This window comes from Hippoglossus hippoglossus, chromosome 16 (genome assembly GCF_009819705.1).
Source record: "Hippoglossus hippoglossus isolate fHipHip1 chromosome 16, fHipHip1.pri, whole genome shotgun sequence".
Classification (NCBI taxonomy): domain Eukaryota; kingdom Metazoa; phylum Chordata; class Actinopteri; order Pleuronectiformes; family Pleuronectidae; genus Hippoglossus; species Hippoglossus hippoglossus.
The window spans coordinates 15,957,501-15,975,611 of record NC_047166.1 but is presented as its reverse complement, the minus strand read 5'-3'; the positions used below and the strand labels follow the sequence as shown (position 1 = coordinate 15,975,611).

Here is an 18,111-nt window from a genome sequence, read left to right as displayed (position 1 = left end):
TGACTGACAACGCCTACGTGACACATCCATAGGTCACTTACAGTAATGTCAGACAATAGGTAGAGAGAGAATCGGTAACAGAGGTCTGGCCGGCGCGTCCTCATTTGCCTAATGTTGGGACCATTGTTGGACTTTAATGGTGAAACCGATCCGCTGTTGATGTTTTGATGCATGAAAAGCAATAGGGTGCTTTTTAACAAGGTGGCGGTCAGATCAAGTCACAGTGTCTTTACTGTAAATCATATCAATGAGCCTCATTACAAGTTCAGTCAGATCATAGTTAGAGTTCGGCTTCTTGGCTCCGACTTCATCACTTCCCCAGATACAGTAACATCGATGTAATTGGGACAGATGGGAAAAATATCTTTATCCTGTTGGAGCCTGCAGGTGGATGCTGGGGTGGTGGAGGGGCAGGCAGCGCTACTGACACAGCGCAACAGAGGCACTCAAAAGTAAAGAGAGCGATAGTAAATCTTTGCAGCTAAAATAGACTGTGTCGAAATGCTTTAGACATGCACTGAACTCCAAATAGTCTCCTGATATTCTCCAAAAAGGGCTGAATTGTGAGAACGCATGGGTTCCGCACACGTAAACGTCTAAGAAGAAGAAGTCAAGAGAGGTTTTGGTGTCCATGTGCTGTAAACAAAAAAAGCTTTAATACGTTACAGCCTCCTGAATGCTCCACAGATGTCTGTGTTGTTGTGAACGCATGCGAGTGGAGAATCTCAAGTAAAACTCCGTAGAAAGTCCAGACCCAATTGTCCGGAGTTCATGTCGGAAAACGGCGTCTGATAGAGGATTGTGGAGAGTGAGGCATGTCACATGATTAGAGCAGTGCAGCTCGAGTCGACCCCCTGAACGAGCTCACAAGCGTCACTCCATTTGTGTAACTGGGTTAAAATCACAATCTGAACTCATCAGCACAACTATAGTTGAGTTATTTAGTGAGGTTACACGGATCAACTTTTAAAAGGTTTTCAGTGTCGGCTCATAAGGTTTCAGTGAAATGTCAAAGAGAAAAAGAGATGTTGGTTTTCCACCATTCATAACTTTTGTAACCATGAAAGAATGAAGGCGAATGGCAAAACTACAATAAAATTAAAAGCACTCTGTTATATACGGCTTTGCTTGCGTGGGAAAGAAAAGGACCACTGTGAATAATTACAGTAAACTGAGACAAAAGGAGAAGCAGAAGAGCCAAGGACTGATGAAACCAGAGAGAGAAGAAAAGTTGAGTCTACTTATCTGTCTCTCTGCAGGTGTCTTTATCAACGGGGTGCCAGGACAGAGACTGAAAAGTACAGTCTAAAATCTATTACTAGTTAGGAGGATAAGTGAAAATCCAAGTGCCAGTAGGTGCATGTCAGCACAGTGGGAGATATAGGAGGAGAGGTGGGGGGGAGAAGTGAAAAACAGAAAAGAAATGAGGGAAGCATGGAGAGGAAGAAAGGGGGGAGGCAGGGAGAGATGAGAGATGTGGCTTTTGGTGATCAGCACCTGAAAGCTGCAGTGAGTTCCTGCATGTGTCTGTGAGTAAGTGTGTGTGTGTGTGTACTGAGGTGGATAATGTCTGTCTCTCTGCTCACAGCGGTAGAACAGTGAAAAGTAATCCTCTTGAAAATCATCTAACACTACACCAGGGGTACAGAGGGGCTAGCACAGCCAGATACTTCTCCCTTAACATCCAAGACTCGCACTTTTCTCTTCTGCTTCATATTCAAACATGCACCTATTCTTTTTTTGTCTCTTTTAAATCTCATATTCACACAAAGAGACACACACACACACACACGACACACCACAAAAGCCAGAAAGCACAATGTGCAGTGGTCACATTTCTCACATGATCCTCACCAGCTGTCAGTGTCACTCGAGACACACGGGGTGCATGCGTGTGTGTGTGTGTGTGTGTGTGTGTGTGTGTGTGTGTGTGTGTGTGTGTGTGTGTGTGTGTGTGTGTGTGAGCATGTGTAAACAGATACAGTGACAGGCTGCTTAGTCACGGGTGATTTGACAAAGCCACAGTGTCAGAAACAATGAGCTTCAGCCGTATTTACAACTGGACCAAAAGATGGGAAAGAAATGAAACAGTGATAATAAATAACTTTACTGTTTCAGATAAATATCTTTGTCGGAACTTCACTGTCACCGTGAGTCCCAGTGCAAATGTCTAGGTAGAAGTTATAGGGAAAAACAACAAGAGTAATAGAAGCTCAGTGGGGGACATGAATCAGAGTCTTTCTCTGCCGTCATCTGGAGTTTCCACCATTGAGCAGTAAAACTGTAAAAACCCTCTGTCACGACAGTGTATGTGTACACATGTAAACCTGTTGTCAATCTACACAGATACAAAACTGCACAGTCTCGTAATCCGACGAGTTACACTTTGACACAGCTTGTTTCTTCATGTTTACACACACACAAGCTGAATGTATAAAACCTGTCCAACTTGACTGACACACAACACTATAATATATATGTAACTATACTATATCTAACTAGAAGGGCACTAAAGGAGCACACACCTCCGCCAAGGCCCAACAGACCACTTATGAAACTGCATCTAAAATCACAAAATCTGAATTTTGATTTAAAATTTCTGAAAAACACCCCATCTTGAATTATTTACGAAAGTGCCCCACCCCTCCATTTAATATCATGGAAATCAGTTGAGTAGCTTTAGAGTAATCCTGCTAACTAACAAACAAACAAATGCAGATGACAAAATAACCTTGGTGGAGGTGTTAAACTGGGAATTTACCAGTAGATCATGAGCAGTATGAGTATTTCCTCCGACTATTTATAGAAAGTGCAGCGAAGTCAACAGAAGCAAGAAACACAACAGTGGCTCTTGTCTGCAGGACACTGGTATGAAAATCAATATCATTGGTTTTTTTCTCCCATAAAACTATCACAAAGTGACAAATATCCTCTGTGTCCAAGGTAAGTGTTTGCTCACTGTTGGTTTATGTGGTGCTTCTGTTGTATTAGATTATATTGACCTGTTTTTAGGTTCTAGCCGTTGGCTCCAGTTAGTCAAGTTGGGCTGGTGTTCAAGCCAAATGGTTATGTGACACAATCTAGAACAAGTTACCTGGGACATAAGAGAAACCCAACCCGTCATGAGAGTGTGTCACCCTGCTCACTCTCTGCTGCCGTCTGAGAAACACAACAAACCACCTGAACCTACCTGCTGATGGACATTTGCTTTCCACAGGCATCAGACTGATTAAACTACGGTGACTACAGTATAGATGTGTTACGTTGTTTCCACAAATAGGGTCAGAGTTACAGTAACTAAATACAGAAGAACACTACATCTGTGTACAGTCAGTTGTTGGGTGCACGTGTATGTCTCAAACACATGACAGGTACTATTACAGAAAACAGGCGCTTCCAGACCAAAAGGTACACAGACGTAACGTGGTGATAAACACGCATTGTAAACAAACACTTGCTGATCAACTTAAATGAAGGTCAGTGTTATTTTGAATATAGGAGGTGTTGAAGCCTTCAGTTCTATCATGTGTCATGGAAACCCTTGGTAAGATAAAATACTGGTAACATGTCAAAGTAAAGGTCTGCATGTTCATGGGGAGGTTATCAGAGTCTGGAATTTACTACTGGACCCTCTAGATGTGTTGTGGGCAGCACTTAGTGCAGGGAAATGATAATAACACGTCATTAATGTAAGAAGGACATTTCTGTTGTCACTTAACGCCACAAACTGTACATCAAGAAAATGTCCACATACTCCAGGTGCTCATGCAAATAAGAGAAGGGACATTTATTAAGCCGGGAAAAGGACTAGAAAGTCTTTCCTATGTGAAGAATGCAGCAGGAGGATGTCCAGGTGAGACGTGTTCACAACAACAGGAAGTTGTCTGAAGCGATCAGGTAAGGAGTGGTGCAGATATGTTACTAAGGGACTGGCAGGAAAAAGTTCCAGTAAACGTCGAGAGCAACTGACTTGGACATTTGCGTCCTTGCACACAGTCCCTCCGGACAATTTCAGTAAAATGTCAGCAGTTCTGTGCATGTCTGAAATGACACATACTGCATGTCCAGAAAATACACAGTCTACATACTCATACTCATCTCTGGAAACTAAAAAATACTATTGCAATAACAATGATTATTTATTGAGCGATACTCCTCCTAAACTATAAAACAGCTATAACACTGATGAGAAAACATGTTGAGCTTACTGAGGATGGTCAAATCCGAAATAAAACACAAAAAGCCACGTGTGACTCATCTGCTGAGGAACTTTGCTCAGAGAAGTTTGTTTACAAGGTCGACACTGAGAAAAGACTATTTCTGTGATAACATGGAAAACAAGGCCAAAAACATCTCCCTAAAAAAGAATCCCTCATTAGCAAAACATGATTTTCTCTCTTTCTGCCCAACAGTTGCTGGCTAACTGCTTTATTATTTACATCTTCCATCTGTGGTTCCAAAACAAAGCTCGGAGCAAAGGGCATTTAAGACCCTCTGACATTTTAAATAAACAAAACAGAATGGGGCTGTGTAATGCCATTTGACATGTTGGGTAAGAATGCTGAAAATAGATGTGACGGTTTTGATGGCTTAACATTTATTCCTTTGTTACCCTGACTTTGGTTCTTCAAGTATACACAAAGCACAGGCCATGTAATACAATTTGACATGCTAAATGAAATGCTTAAAATAGCTACGCCTGCTGTTTAATGGCATAACAAATTATTTGCAACGAGAGTAAACAAAGTCACGCAAAGGCCAAGCAAAACCTTTTGACATTTTAAATAAAAAAAAGTTTAAAAATAGACTTGAGAGGATTAACTGCATCCCGACCAGAGAGAGACAGCCTAATCTTTGATTTGTGTTCTTTCCTGACAATAAGGACGATGACAACATGTGCACATAACGCAACATCAAAGCAACAATCCATAATAGTTGCATGTCAACACAGAGCAGTTCAATTGTTTGGTATAATATACATTTTTGTATTACGCCTGTTTGAGTATATGTTTATGTGGGCATGTTTTTTGACACAATTATTGTGTCTCATATAGCCTGCGGCAAGTAGGAGTCTGCCAGGCACACCGAGGGGACTGTGCATCGGTGTATGTATGTGATTACAAAGATCAGTGTGTGTGTGTGAGAGTGTGTGTGTGTGTGTGTGTGTGTGTGTGTGTGTGTGTGTGTGTGTGTGTGTAAGCTTTGTTTTAGCAATGAACCTGTATGTACTTATGATGCAAAGTACCAGCAATCCCACACACTCAGCCTATACCAGAAGATTATAAATTGACCACATCCATACACTGTTTTTAAATTCCTCTCCTGCCACCACTTCACAACAAACAATTCAAACAAACACACACACACACACACACACACACACACACGGGATGAGACAAGAGACAAAAGGAAAAAAAAAAAGAATGAGAGAAATGACTCAAACAGGACAAAAATATGACGACCAAAATACACAAAGAAAGAAATAAACAAATAGAAATATAAAGAAAAAAGAAAGACAGAAGTAAGGCTGAAAAAACAAAACAAGAATAGTTATAGAGAAAAGGAAAAAGAAAGGCCAGCACATTTTTCTTGTTATTCTGTCAATTTATGGTTATGATGGAACATTGTTCACTACTCGTATTACTTCTCCTCCCTCTCTCTCTCCCTCACCCTCTCTCTCAGCGCTCTCCTTTTCTATTCCGTCTTTCATAGGAACTGTCAATTTGCTGTCTCGTGGAAGGAGCAGAGCCATTTTCTTCTCTCTTTCCTATTCTCTCCGTCTCCTTGAGAAAGTATGCTGTGAAAAGAGCTGATTATTGGATGGCACTCAAGCTGCTTCCCTGTCTCTTGGTCGCTCCATCTACCTTGCTCTCGCTCTCTCTCTCGCTCTTTCATTCTTGATTCATTTTTTGGCCTCTCTCTCTCTCTCACACACACACACACACACACACACACACACACACACACACACACACACACACACACACACACACACACACACACACACACACACACACACACACACACACACACACACCTCCTCTTTATCATTTAATTTCATCTGAGGATGAAGACTGGTGAAGATACTTTCTCTTTTTCTTTCCTTCACCATGCTTTTGAGTGCTTTCTCTGCTATTGTGTCCGACTAAAAGACTCATTACTGGCCTTCCTCTCCGCTGGAAAGTGCTGTTTGTGTGAATGAGGGGCTGACAGGCGGACAGAGAGGTGAGAGAGAGAGGGAGGGAGGGAGAGAGAGGTTGCACTGCATTGGCGTTAAGAAAACCTGTCGTTATGCCGCCTTTACTTGTTTACACTGAATCAAACAAAGTCGGTATAGCGCTGCCTCCGTGTGTGCTTTTAGATAGCATGCCGGTGTTCCAGAATCACAGCCGTGACGTAGAACAGAACGCCATGCGTGTTTGTTTTACCGTTCCAGCTCTCATTTTTACACAGATGTGGTTAAACTCTGTGACTATCTCTGATGTCGGCATAGAGGCGGAAAAATAATGACGCCCCCCCATTCCGTGTTCGTACTTTTTTACATGAAATGCTGAGGCGAAGCAACATCCCTGCCTACTGCGGGTAAGGATGCATCTTCTGCACTTCCTAATTCAGATTTAGAGTCATTGAGAAGCGGCAAACATCATCACTGAGACGGACTAAACTCTACCAAGCTCGCCACTTTCAAACGCAAGGCCTATTCTCATTGGCTAGCTCCTGCACGTCAACATTTAATTCAGTCCCTGCAGTGAATGCAGTTTACATGAATCCTATGCCTCACTAACCCGTGTGCCGGCAGACTATCTGACTAGCGAGGTTGTGGATTACTCGCTCTTTTTTAGCCGAACTTCCCACACCTAACACTGCACCTCAATTAACGAACCTCCTGATGGGTTGTTAGAATCACGCATTAGAAAGACAGGGAAAAGCACATATAGGTTACATGGTGACCAGCCAAACACAGGAGGAGATCATTGTCTTTAGTTTATCTAAGATGTATATTTGTGGGGTTTGGGAGCCCATAAAATGAACTTCAATGCAGATAATAATTCTTTATCTTTGTGAAGAACCAAGTGTAATCCAGTCAAATGTGTAAAATCAGCCATCCTTCCCCTTCCCCTCTACCTACTCTCACCAAAACAAAATGGCTTTAGACACAGTCAAGCTGCAGCATCAACATTCTTTGGCTGCACACGGACATAGACTAGTGCCATTATACCACTGTGAGTGTATCCTCGTTTCCCATCCATCCATATTTCCTACGCCTGTCTATATATTCACACATCCATGCATCTATTAATCTGCTCATCCATCAATTGTGCGCATCTAAGCCATCATGTTTCACATCCATGCATCCTTACCTATCTGTCCACTTTCAGGTCCATCCATTCACAGCTTTCACATGCCACTCCTCTATAAATCCATTCATCTAGCCATTCGGCCATATTGCCTCATACTCCCACACACATCGGTATGGTGGTGACTACTGTGCAATCATCTCTCGCTCTCTCCATCTCTAAAATAATAGATCTCTCATAGTTCCTTGTTCGACAAATGGACATTACAGACCTTATCTATCCAATCACCTGCTCATCCACCAATATGTCTTTTTTTCACTTTCTCTCGAAATTATCCTTTGCATCTTGGTTGAAACAACAAAGCTCAGACTCCGTCCTCCGATCCCCTTTCTCTTTATTCTTTATGTTTTTCTCTTCGCTCTCCACCAAAAGCCTGTAATTATAGACCTTGCTGCAACACATTGGGGGGTGAGTGTCTATCTGCCTTTCCCTAATCACACATTCATCTCACACTTTCACATCCAGCTCAGTGTGTGGTGGACTCATGCAGAGACTCATAGAAAATAGATGGTCTTCAAATATGTATAGTCCAGCCACCAGTATGTGTGTGTGTGTGTGCGTGTGTGTGTGTGTGTGTGTGCGCAGGCATGCTTGTCAGATTGCACTGGACGCACGTGTGTGCACGAGTACTATATGTACAGTCCGACCTGCTTACTTATTATACTGGAAGCAGAATACCTCAGGGCTTTAGTGAAAGTGTGTGTGTGTGTGTAGCTTGCAGATATTGCTGTGTTTCCGAGCCATTAGGTCACTTATCTATTAGCACTCTGCTCCAGTGCCACTCTGCTATCGTTAAGAGGCGACAATGCAGGTCATAAGGACTATGGATTACAGATCATCAGCGGCATCACTGGAGATCACTTAATATAACAATGTGTTAATTGCCAATATGCTGTGGACAGCAGAGACGAGCATTAATGAATTTCTCCAACTCCGCTGTAGTACAACAGACACTCAACCTCTAAATGTCTCTATGTTTCTCATTCAGTCGTTCTGCCTCTACTCTTTTCTCACTTCCTCTAACGATCTTATATTTCAAACTATACCTTAGAAAGTGCTCATTTACTTTCAATGTCTTTTATCTTACTACAATTTCCATTTTTATTAACTACATTTTTGTACATGTCACATTCACAGCCGCTGTCGTGACTGAAACAAATAAATACACGGAAGAAGCATTTACATTTCGGCAGGCAAAAAGGCCCCACTAGAATAAATCTTGAATGCAGTTTCAGAGGAAGCTGAAAATACCAAATAGTGAGAATAATTCTCCACTGTTACAATTTGTTCCTGAAGATGGATGTCATATCTGGTCTAAATTTGATTAAGTCAGGACAACTCCGTATCATTGTGGTATATATATTCGATTACAGGGGCCAATGTAACCAAAAATACATCAGTCCTTAAATAAAGTTTTGCGGTTATTTAGGTAAACATTCTTTACTATCTCCTGTCAGTGCTGTATAGTGGGTACAACTTTCATTTTTGCTGATGTTGCGAAGACTTTCCTCTACTGTGTTTGCCAATGTTGTTGGAGCCCTGTTCATCACTGACTTTACCCATAAACAAAAACAAAAAACAGCCATCGTAAATGTTAGAGTCAAATGAAAACCTCAAAGCACCAGATGTTAAAACAGAAACAAAGTGATAATGTGTTCTATTCAGCTGTTGCTCTTTCATGATGTAAAAACTGAGAGCGGTGAAGACAAAGACTCTCTCTTTTCACCTGCAATGTCAAGCTCTACATAAATTCTCCTCTGGAACAAGTCAAGGGTAGAGATGATGACTTTACCTTCATTTTCCTCAAAAAATCCCCCAAACCTCCTGAGACACATTCAGGCCTCGGTACTGATGTGAGGAAATATCTGGACGAAGGTATTTACAGTTTCAGGACCAGACAAAGTATATGTCAGTGTGTGTAGGAGTGTGATGTGGATGAACCTATACTTGCGAAGAAAAGCTGCCAAGAAAAATTAAGGCCTTGGCATGTTGAGGGTCTGTTAATAAAGGCGTGTGAGTGAAAATGCATGTGTGTGTGTGTTGGATGGGTTACAGACTTTATGAGGTAACAGGTTTTACAAGGTCTGGTCCCCACTGCTGAACTTTTCATTGCTGAGTGACGTGTCGCTTGGCTTGCTGTGAAACCTCTCTCTCTCTTTCTTTTTATCTCGTTCTCTGCCGACCATTTCTGTCTCTCTGCATGCTTTCCTCTTCATCAGTCTCCCTCTCCCTCTCTCCCTCATGTCTCTGTTCCTCGGTTCCCCTCCCTCTCTGTCTGGCAGTAAAGGCTGATGAAGTGTGAAATTAGAAAGTGTATCATATTCTGCTCTGTGGCTCCATGTCCTGAGCTATAAGCTACAGCTAGTCAGAGTGAAAAATAACATGCAGTGAAACAGATACATTATCATGGTGTGAGTGTGTGAGTGTGTGTGTATAGACGTGCATGCGTATGAGGTTGGAAGGAAGGAAGGAAGGAAGGAAGAGGACAGTTTAGCCAACTACCGCTTATCTTAAATTACTTATCTCACAGCTGATACACTGGTGCTTTTTCACAAACTGCAGAAGCAAGCAGGGATTAAAAAATGTGTACACACACACACACTTACTAATTTGCTTAGCATAGATTTATCTGGAAACACTCATCCATACACTGAAATCTTCACTGATGACGTATGGAAACGATGAAAAGGACGTATTATTGCTGGTGTAAAAAGTCAGATATATGGTTACAATGATGCAAAAGCAAAGATAGAATAATTCTTTGTGAAATTTGACGAGAAGCTAAATTAATTTTCCCTGCGACTTCCTCCCTTTGTGCTTCTGTCATTAAGATAGATTACACTAATAGCAATTGATTATGATTATGTTTTTTATATAAAAACATATGCCCATGCAGCATTGCTGAAAATATCAAAGATAAATAGATGAACCGAGAAGACATTCTCGTAGAAGACATTAATCTGAGGATTTAATTTATTAATTTGCAGCAGTATCAAAGTGCACTGAATAGACTTTTATCCACAGTGTATTGTATATTTCCTCTACTGTGATCCATCCTCTTTAGATTTGATCCTGTACTCTGTGTATAGATACTAACTGGATGGTCTGAGAGATTTCTAAAGAATAAATGTGAAGGATAGCGATACAAATGCCCCCCCCCCCCTCCCCCCACCGTGTGTGTTGAAAAAGTGTTTTTAATCAATGTACCTGTATTCTTCAGGAACCTTTTCTTTTCTATTTCCATGTCATAGACTTACATTTATGTAATAACCTTCCTTTATTTGAATCTATTCTTGACATCTAATTATATGTGTGTTGTAAAGTTATAACTGTTGACACACGCGTATATTTGGCTCATCTGTGTATGTCAGTGTACATGCATGTGTGTGTATGTGTGTGTGTGTTTACCTGCACCAGGCCAGACACCTCTCCTTTCTGTAGTGGTGCTGCGATGGAGGGGGTGAACAGCTTACTGTCGTCCACTGGCCGGCCTCTCAGGAAGTGTTTTCCTGCCTCGTAGATGTCCACCTCAACCATCTTCCCTTTGAACTCATCCCTCTTAGGGACCAGCACCTGCGAACCAGGAGCAACATATCACACATGATGTCACTGCAAATTAAAAATCGATCATTAATACAAATTAAAGAGCACAATGGATAACTTGAACACTACAGGGTGGGCGCTGTGGGAATTATGAGATAAAGGACAAAAGCAATGTGTCGTTCAGGCACTAGGCAAAAAGGATGTGGCCTGAGTGATCGGATCTCAAATGCATCCTCAACGTGTCATGGGTGCATTCACACCCGTACTTAGCTCTGTCCATTTGTGATTGATCACTCAGGACAGGTTAATATCAGGGCTGAACAGGGTCTCAGTGGCTGCACTTTAGTTACTCCAACAAGTTGGCAATCACACGTCAATCACCCCCGGCATGTTTCCTGTCAATTACATTTTCAATTAACCACTGCTCTGGACTCTTTTCTCCAGAGCTCCCCCTCATTGTTTTTCAGCCAGTCTCTGCATGCGTACAAAAAAACCCCAGGGCTGAGTGTTTTCAGTTCCATTTATGGAAGCCCTGAAGGTCAAAAACTATGGGAACAGCTGTGAGATAAACCAGTGGGATTTCCTGGTTTGTCTTATTATTTCACCATGGCAACTATAAGTCTCGGCTGATCACAGCGGGAAGGAAGAGAAAACAAAGAGTTATAATTACGGCTTAGCGTGAAATATAATTTGTTCTTAATGACTTACCCTTGTAAATAAAGATCATGTGCAAATGATTTTTTTCTTTCAAAACCTTTTTCAAACTAAACACAAAACTGACGGATTGGCAAACTTTTCTTTCCTGATTTTCTCCTTTTCTTCAGCTCTTGCTTTAAGATTCAGTGTCTCTGGTGAACACTAATAGAATGATTGGCGTTGTGATTATTGATGGGAATTAAAACCACAGTTATGGGAGCTTGTGCAAATTATGACGACAACTAAAATGTGAGTTTGATTTATGCTGTATCCCAAATGAAAGAAAAAAACCTCTGTGTACATGAATAACCACTTTAAGATTTGGAAAGTGATCCTTCCTGAAAAACACAGCTGAGCCTTTATATTATACTAGAATCAATATATTAGATTATTACACAATTCCAAAATGTGTAATAACTTAATAATAATGTGATAATTTACTGATCCCTGTTGGTAAATCCTCTTCTCCTCTTTCCACAGGCAGATCGGGGATTAGGCAACACTAGACGACCACGATCCTCAGCGCCCCCGGGACGAGCTGAGGATTCAATATCTTGGCCCGGTGCACTTCTTTGGACTGCGTGCTGACTCAGATCATCTGGTGGCCTGTCCAACCATCACAGGACTCTGCAGGGCTAAGCTACTGACTCGGCAGAGAGTAGCGTGTGAGCCGGGCGGAGGGAGTGTTACTGCTGTGATGGCAGGACTACACCTGGTTCAGTGTTAATCTGTCAGTCTCTATCCAGCTGGTGGAATATGATAGGAGACGGAGAGCGGGCCAGACAGACACACAGCCAGCGCCACACCTGCCTAATCAACACACCTGCTGCTCGACACTCTGGCCACTGCGAGGGTGTGTGTGTGTGTGTGTGTGTGTGTGTGTGTGTGTGTGTGTGTGTGTGTGTGTGTGAGAGTGTGTGTGTGAGAGAATGGGTGTGTAAGTAGCTAGCAAGCTGGGAGCAGAGAGGTAAAACAGCAGGGCTGTGGGGGAGTTGGGTGAGCGTGAGCGTGTAGGTGAGGGTCATTTGAGGCCCATTACAGGGTGATTAAATGATGAAAGACCCTGTCTGATTTCATTGGAAACCCCCCTCCTACTTCCTCACTTAGCCCCCCCCCCCCCCCAACACACACGCACGCACACGCGCACGCACACACAGGTGGGGTTGGGTGCCTATTATACCCGTCAGGATAGATATCCATCTGATGGTGTAAAAGTGAAACTAGGCCATTTGTTCACACTCTCTAGCTCATTCCTCGCTTTCCTCCCTCCACCCCCACTCTGTCCTTTTCTTTGCTCCCACTACTCTTTCCACTTCTTTCCTGACCCTTGACTTTCCTATTTTTTTTCTCTCCTTCAACTCAACGCCCCGACACCCACCCACACCATCCGCTCCACCCAACTGAACAGCTCGACGTTTTGCTTTCTCTCTCTCTACTTTGTCCTGTTTTCATCCAGCACACTTACTAACCTATTGAATGTTAGTAATACTTTTATCTTTAGTGGTTTATGGTGAGGTTTAAGCTTTACACATAATTATGCTATTGGGTACTTTAGATAGCAATGTACAGTGTTTTTGTAGAGGTGGAGATAAAAGCTAGAAAAGAAAGGACATGAGGTTGTCAATATACAATTTAAAAGTGTACGTCAGGCCTCTGTAATGTATTATGTATTCAACCTCAGGTGCATGTACTGTGTATGTCTCACCTGGGTGCAGATATCTGGTATTAATGATATAGGAACATATGCCTTAGGGGGACAGACTGGAGAGGATATTGGTACAGAGTGTTTTCTGGTGATTTAGGACGACATGTCTAATACTTACTGTCCAAAAAAAAAAGTGGGGAAGGGGAAACACCACACACGTAAACACGCTCTCTTCGCAAGTTCAGTCAACCGACACACATGACACGCAAGCCTGAATGTGCACATGTATGTAGGAGTGCGCACCGGTATGACACACATGAACTGAGTGACACTTGTAACTTTAGTTTATAGCCTGCAGAAGGAGGTGCACAGGAGGAGGAGAAGAGGGGAGGAGAGGAAAGTGGAAGGGAGGAAAAATTATTACCATCCCGTGCCCTCCCCGCTAATAAAAAGCATAACTTCAAACATGTTTTTGATGATGGTTAAAGCAGGAGGAAATTGATTTATTTGAAGATGTTTTAAAGTGAATTTTTCACAGGTTGAGAGAGGGTCTTTGAAGCCATGCATGTGTGTGTGTGTCTGTGTGCGTGTGTGTATGTGGGATGGAATGTTCATGTCTTTAGGGCTGACCTTAATGTTAGTACGTTTAAAAAAAGCAAAACGCACTGCCGCTATCAGCCGCCAAATGCTCTCATGACCACCGCAGGTTGTGTGTGTGTGTGTGTGTGTGTATTTGTTAGTATGTGTGATATTACTGCTAACCTACTTTAGTCAATACAAGCTTAAGCTTCTGACACCTGCTGTGAGTACTCCTGTGACATGCAAAGCAAAGCTTCTGGTCTGATTAAGTAAGTGTGAAAATGAGGAAGAGTTGGATCGGCTTCACATACGAAAAAATATTCATCGAATGCAGAATAATTAACAGCTTTTTTTACTGGATGTTTTCGATGGTGGATGGAGTGTGTGGGCCAACTAAACTATTTAAGGATTCATCCAATGCATGTGCATCAACAAACATTTGTAAAATACACATTTTTTACCAGTAAAAAAGTGAACATGTATGTATCTATGGTAATAATAGCTTCATGTATTGAAATAGAAAATATAATGTTATTTTTAGGAGTCAGGTCATTCAGCTTAAATAGATGCATGATAGTTGTGTAGTGTCCTACTGTAAATTAAGTAAAACGTCAGATGGATTAAATACATTTTAAGCGTTTTTTAAATACTTGTGTGGTTGTTATCTTCGCCAATAGGGTTACGTTTTCACCCCTGTCAGTTTGTTTGTTTGTCAGCAGGATTACACAAAAACTACTACACAGATTTCCACAAAACAGTGGAAGAATGGGACGTGGGCCAAGAGAGAAGCCATTTAGTTTTGGCACGGATCTGGGCAAAGGGGCAGATCCAGGAACCTTGTTATCACTTTCTTTACCATTGCAAGATAGGGCATTTTTGGGACATTTTCACAGACTTCCAAGGGAAATCACTGACGGCTCTTGATGAAAAATATCAGGCATATATGTCTAGGGGACTGATATCTGCAATTTAGTGCTGCTTGGTTGACTTTAAGGGGACTATTGGGCCATGGCGTATGTATGTGCGACTGAGTGTCATTGGAGATCAATGCTGTAAAACACATTGTTGTAAACAGCTATTATGAAATAAAAATTACAAATTGAAAAAAATGATATTGCTACCAATAAATATGTGTGATATTTGTTTATGATTTTCTGTAAAAAAAATACCATGTGTATTTAATCCCCAATAGTGTAAAAGACATGGCATATTTTGTCCATAAAATGTGTCAAAAGTAAACCTGTCATACTATATGATATGCAATATTTTTCATATGTGAAGTGTTATTCTAGTTTCTAAGGAAAACATGTTGTATGGATTATCTGTAAAAAAGTGATACATTCAAGTCGTTTGACAAACATCTTACCTGTTCATAGAACTTGTTGTGAGACACCCAATATTGGGCATCAAACGACTCCTCTGTCACCAACACATGTTGCCTCTCTCCAACCTACAGAGAGTAAAGGAGAGACAAAAGAAAATCAATCTCAATTTGCTCAGACAATAAATATATATGCAACCATTGTCTACTGTTTTACCAGTGGTACACAGACCATGTTCTTATGAGGGCTGCGTGTTGTCTTCACTTTTAAATCAACACAAGGTAGTTGCCTCAAGTAATGCTTCTATTCATCAAGATCCCAATTCAATCAAAGTTTTGCATGTTTTTTCCCCATGTTATGTTAGTGCAGTTCACCATTTAATTGCAAACTCAAGGTTCCCAAGCCACTTCACTTTGAACGCTTTGGCAAAAGAGGAGAGTGAACACTAATTCAACCGAGTTCCTTACAAAAAAGAAACCGGAATAAAGAGGAGAAAAAAAAATACAAGGCTGTACAGGATACAATTTAAATTCTTACAGAAAACAGGCTATTCAGGACATCAGAAAATCACATGCCACAACAAGGCCTCTGAATGAAGACATTTTGAATTGAGTACAATGACAGAAAGTCGATTTTTTGTTGAAGAATATTGTGGACTCAAAGGAGGAGAAAAGAAGAGGAAAATGGGAACTTGGTTTGAAGTTACTGCGAGCATGAACAATATCACTTCAGACTTGAATTGCTGAGAGATTTTATCACTTGTTCCCATGGACATTCACTTTGGACAAATATTAGACTGCGGCTCATGGTTGGAGCTTTACTCAAGTCATTATGTTTTTGTGAATGGAGAAAAACAACACTTTGCTGTTGATGAATCTCATTTTGTGTCCTGAATGATTAATCATACACCTTATTACTGTACAATATGATCACTCATTAAGTACATTCATGTCAACGGATAACAGTGACGCAGATGAGATACTTTTCATTTATTTTACCATTAAAAAACATTCAAACCTTCTTCTAATGTAAGAAAACACCACAGAGCTGCAGAGTCTGAACCACCTGGGTTTTAAATATCAGTTACATGCCGTTGAAAACATTGGGAACAGAGTGTCCTGTAGGCTCAATGAGCGGTATTTGCATTTTAACTCTGTCAGTGATGAGCCCTGTACTGTAAAACCGTGCTGACTGCTCATTTCCTTGGCAATATGTCAGAGCCTTAGAAGTCCCGGCTCTGACACATTGCTCAGGGTGCTTCCATTTTTGCAGACACCCATCTCCTGTGCTCTTTTTCTTCCCTCCTTCATGTCCTTATCCTTCTGCCTCCATCCCTTTCTCCTATCTCTGGGCTCTTTGTTGTTTCTACCTCTCTTTCCTTTCACTATAATTCCCTCACATCCTTCTCTCTTTTCTTTCCCCTTTTTTTAACTACTGATTTTACTGTGCATGTGTGTTCCAACACCTGCACAGGCATGCTGACAGACTTAAAACAAGACCAAATAAATCACTGTTTCCTGCAAACAGAGCAATTTTCAGAAAAAGAGGCTGGAACAAAAATATTCTTTGAACATTATTATTGGATGGTGAACATTTTATTTGAGACTTTTGTTTGCTCCTTTGGACTGAAGACAGATGTCCCTGGTGTAAGCCACAAATCCTGCACATGAAATAAAGACATTTTAATAGTGTTGGACATATATTTAAGAAAGCTATTGAACATGCCGGTTTGGAATAGGCTGTTTTCTCAGCCTGTGGTGATACTGGTTGCAGCTTTCTTTCTGAAACTGTAAAAGTGACCTGCACTGATTCAGCCTCAGAGAGTAAAGACAGGCTGCAGGACTCAGTCCACAGAACCCTGAGGCTGCACCACTGCTTTTGCACAAAAAGCTGTTCACCTGTTTAGCACGCAGAACTCTTTAAAGGAGAATCAGTTATCATTGTCAGTGAACGTGCTGTTGTTAGATCGACAACGTCACTTACGTTGAGTCCTAGCCACCACTGCCACAGAGCTCTGGTCAATGTATATTAATATTGAACATATTGTGTGTCCAAATTGCACCAAATTGGACTCTGCACTTGCTTGGGCTCTGAACAACACACATGCCAAGTATGAAGCCAATAAGATCAAGGGTTCTTGAGAAATGCCATCCACATACAGACAGACAAAAAGTGGGTCACTGTTTGTCTTATATAAACACTTTGAGCACAAAAGATCAGATTTTGTATCATATTATAATTCCGTTGAATTAAATACTGATTACTGATGATAATTTGTTTTGCCTATGCATTATAATTTGTTTTATCAGACAGTATTACATTGAGAGGAAAAGGTTACTCCAAGTGATACAGCAGTTTCAAACAGCAGCCATGCTTTCAAAAGCATATGGAAGTTTTAAATTAATTTTCAGTCTCACACTTGGACTGAAAGCTCTGTGTGTATGATGTGAATTGGATCTGCCTGCCTTAATAATAGTTAATCCACACCTAAACAACCAATCTGGAGCAATGATGTGGGATTAAGGTATATCCAAATATGTTGATTGAACTGTAAATAAGAGGATGATCATGCTTGAACACACCCCAGCATAGACAATGACTCATATAAACTCGTATTGGAAATCATTGGTTAGGTCTGAACTCTGTGCTTGGGTGTGCATGTTGTTTTGTAATAAATCTGTTGGTTTTTGCTTGTGTAGCTGCTTGTCTTTCTTTTTTGTGTTTATATTTTATATTTACCCCATCTGTTAAGAATGAATCATCACAGAATACCAAATAACGTGTGTGTGTGCGCTCCTCTTTGCAAAGTGAGATGTGTATTTACTTCACCATCAGAGAATAACATCCCATGATGCACAGCAGATCCACTACAGATCTGTGGGATCATGAGTTTAATTGATAATTAATCCACTTCATAACAAGGATAATGAGAGAATTGTGGCTGTGAATTGTTATTACCGTTTTCAAT

The 18,111-nt window shown here is 41.1% G+C and overlaps 1 protein-coding gene across 1 annotated transcript in view; it reads right to left on the bottom strand.

Annotated features, from left to right (window-relative positions):
* The window catches only part of cdkal1 (CDK5 regulatory subunit associated protein 1-like 1), a 229,014-nt gene that overhangs the window by 4,184 nt on the left and 206,719 nt on the right, over positions 1 to 18,111 (bottom strand). Inside the window, exons 13-14 of the mRNA XM_034611257.1 lie at positions 15,188 to 15,271; positions 10,767 to 10,931 (exon numbers count right to left, since the gene is read on the bottom strand). Coding sequence (XP_034467148.1) covers positions 10,767 to 10,931; positions 15,188 to 15,271 — 249 coding nt within the window. The remainder of the gene's footprint in view (positions 1 to 10,766; positions 10,932 to 15,187; positions 15,272 to 18,111) is intronic.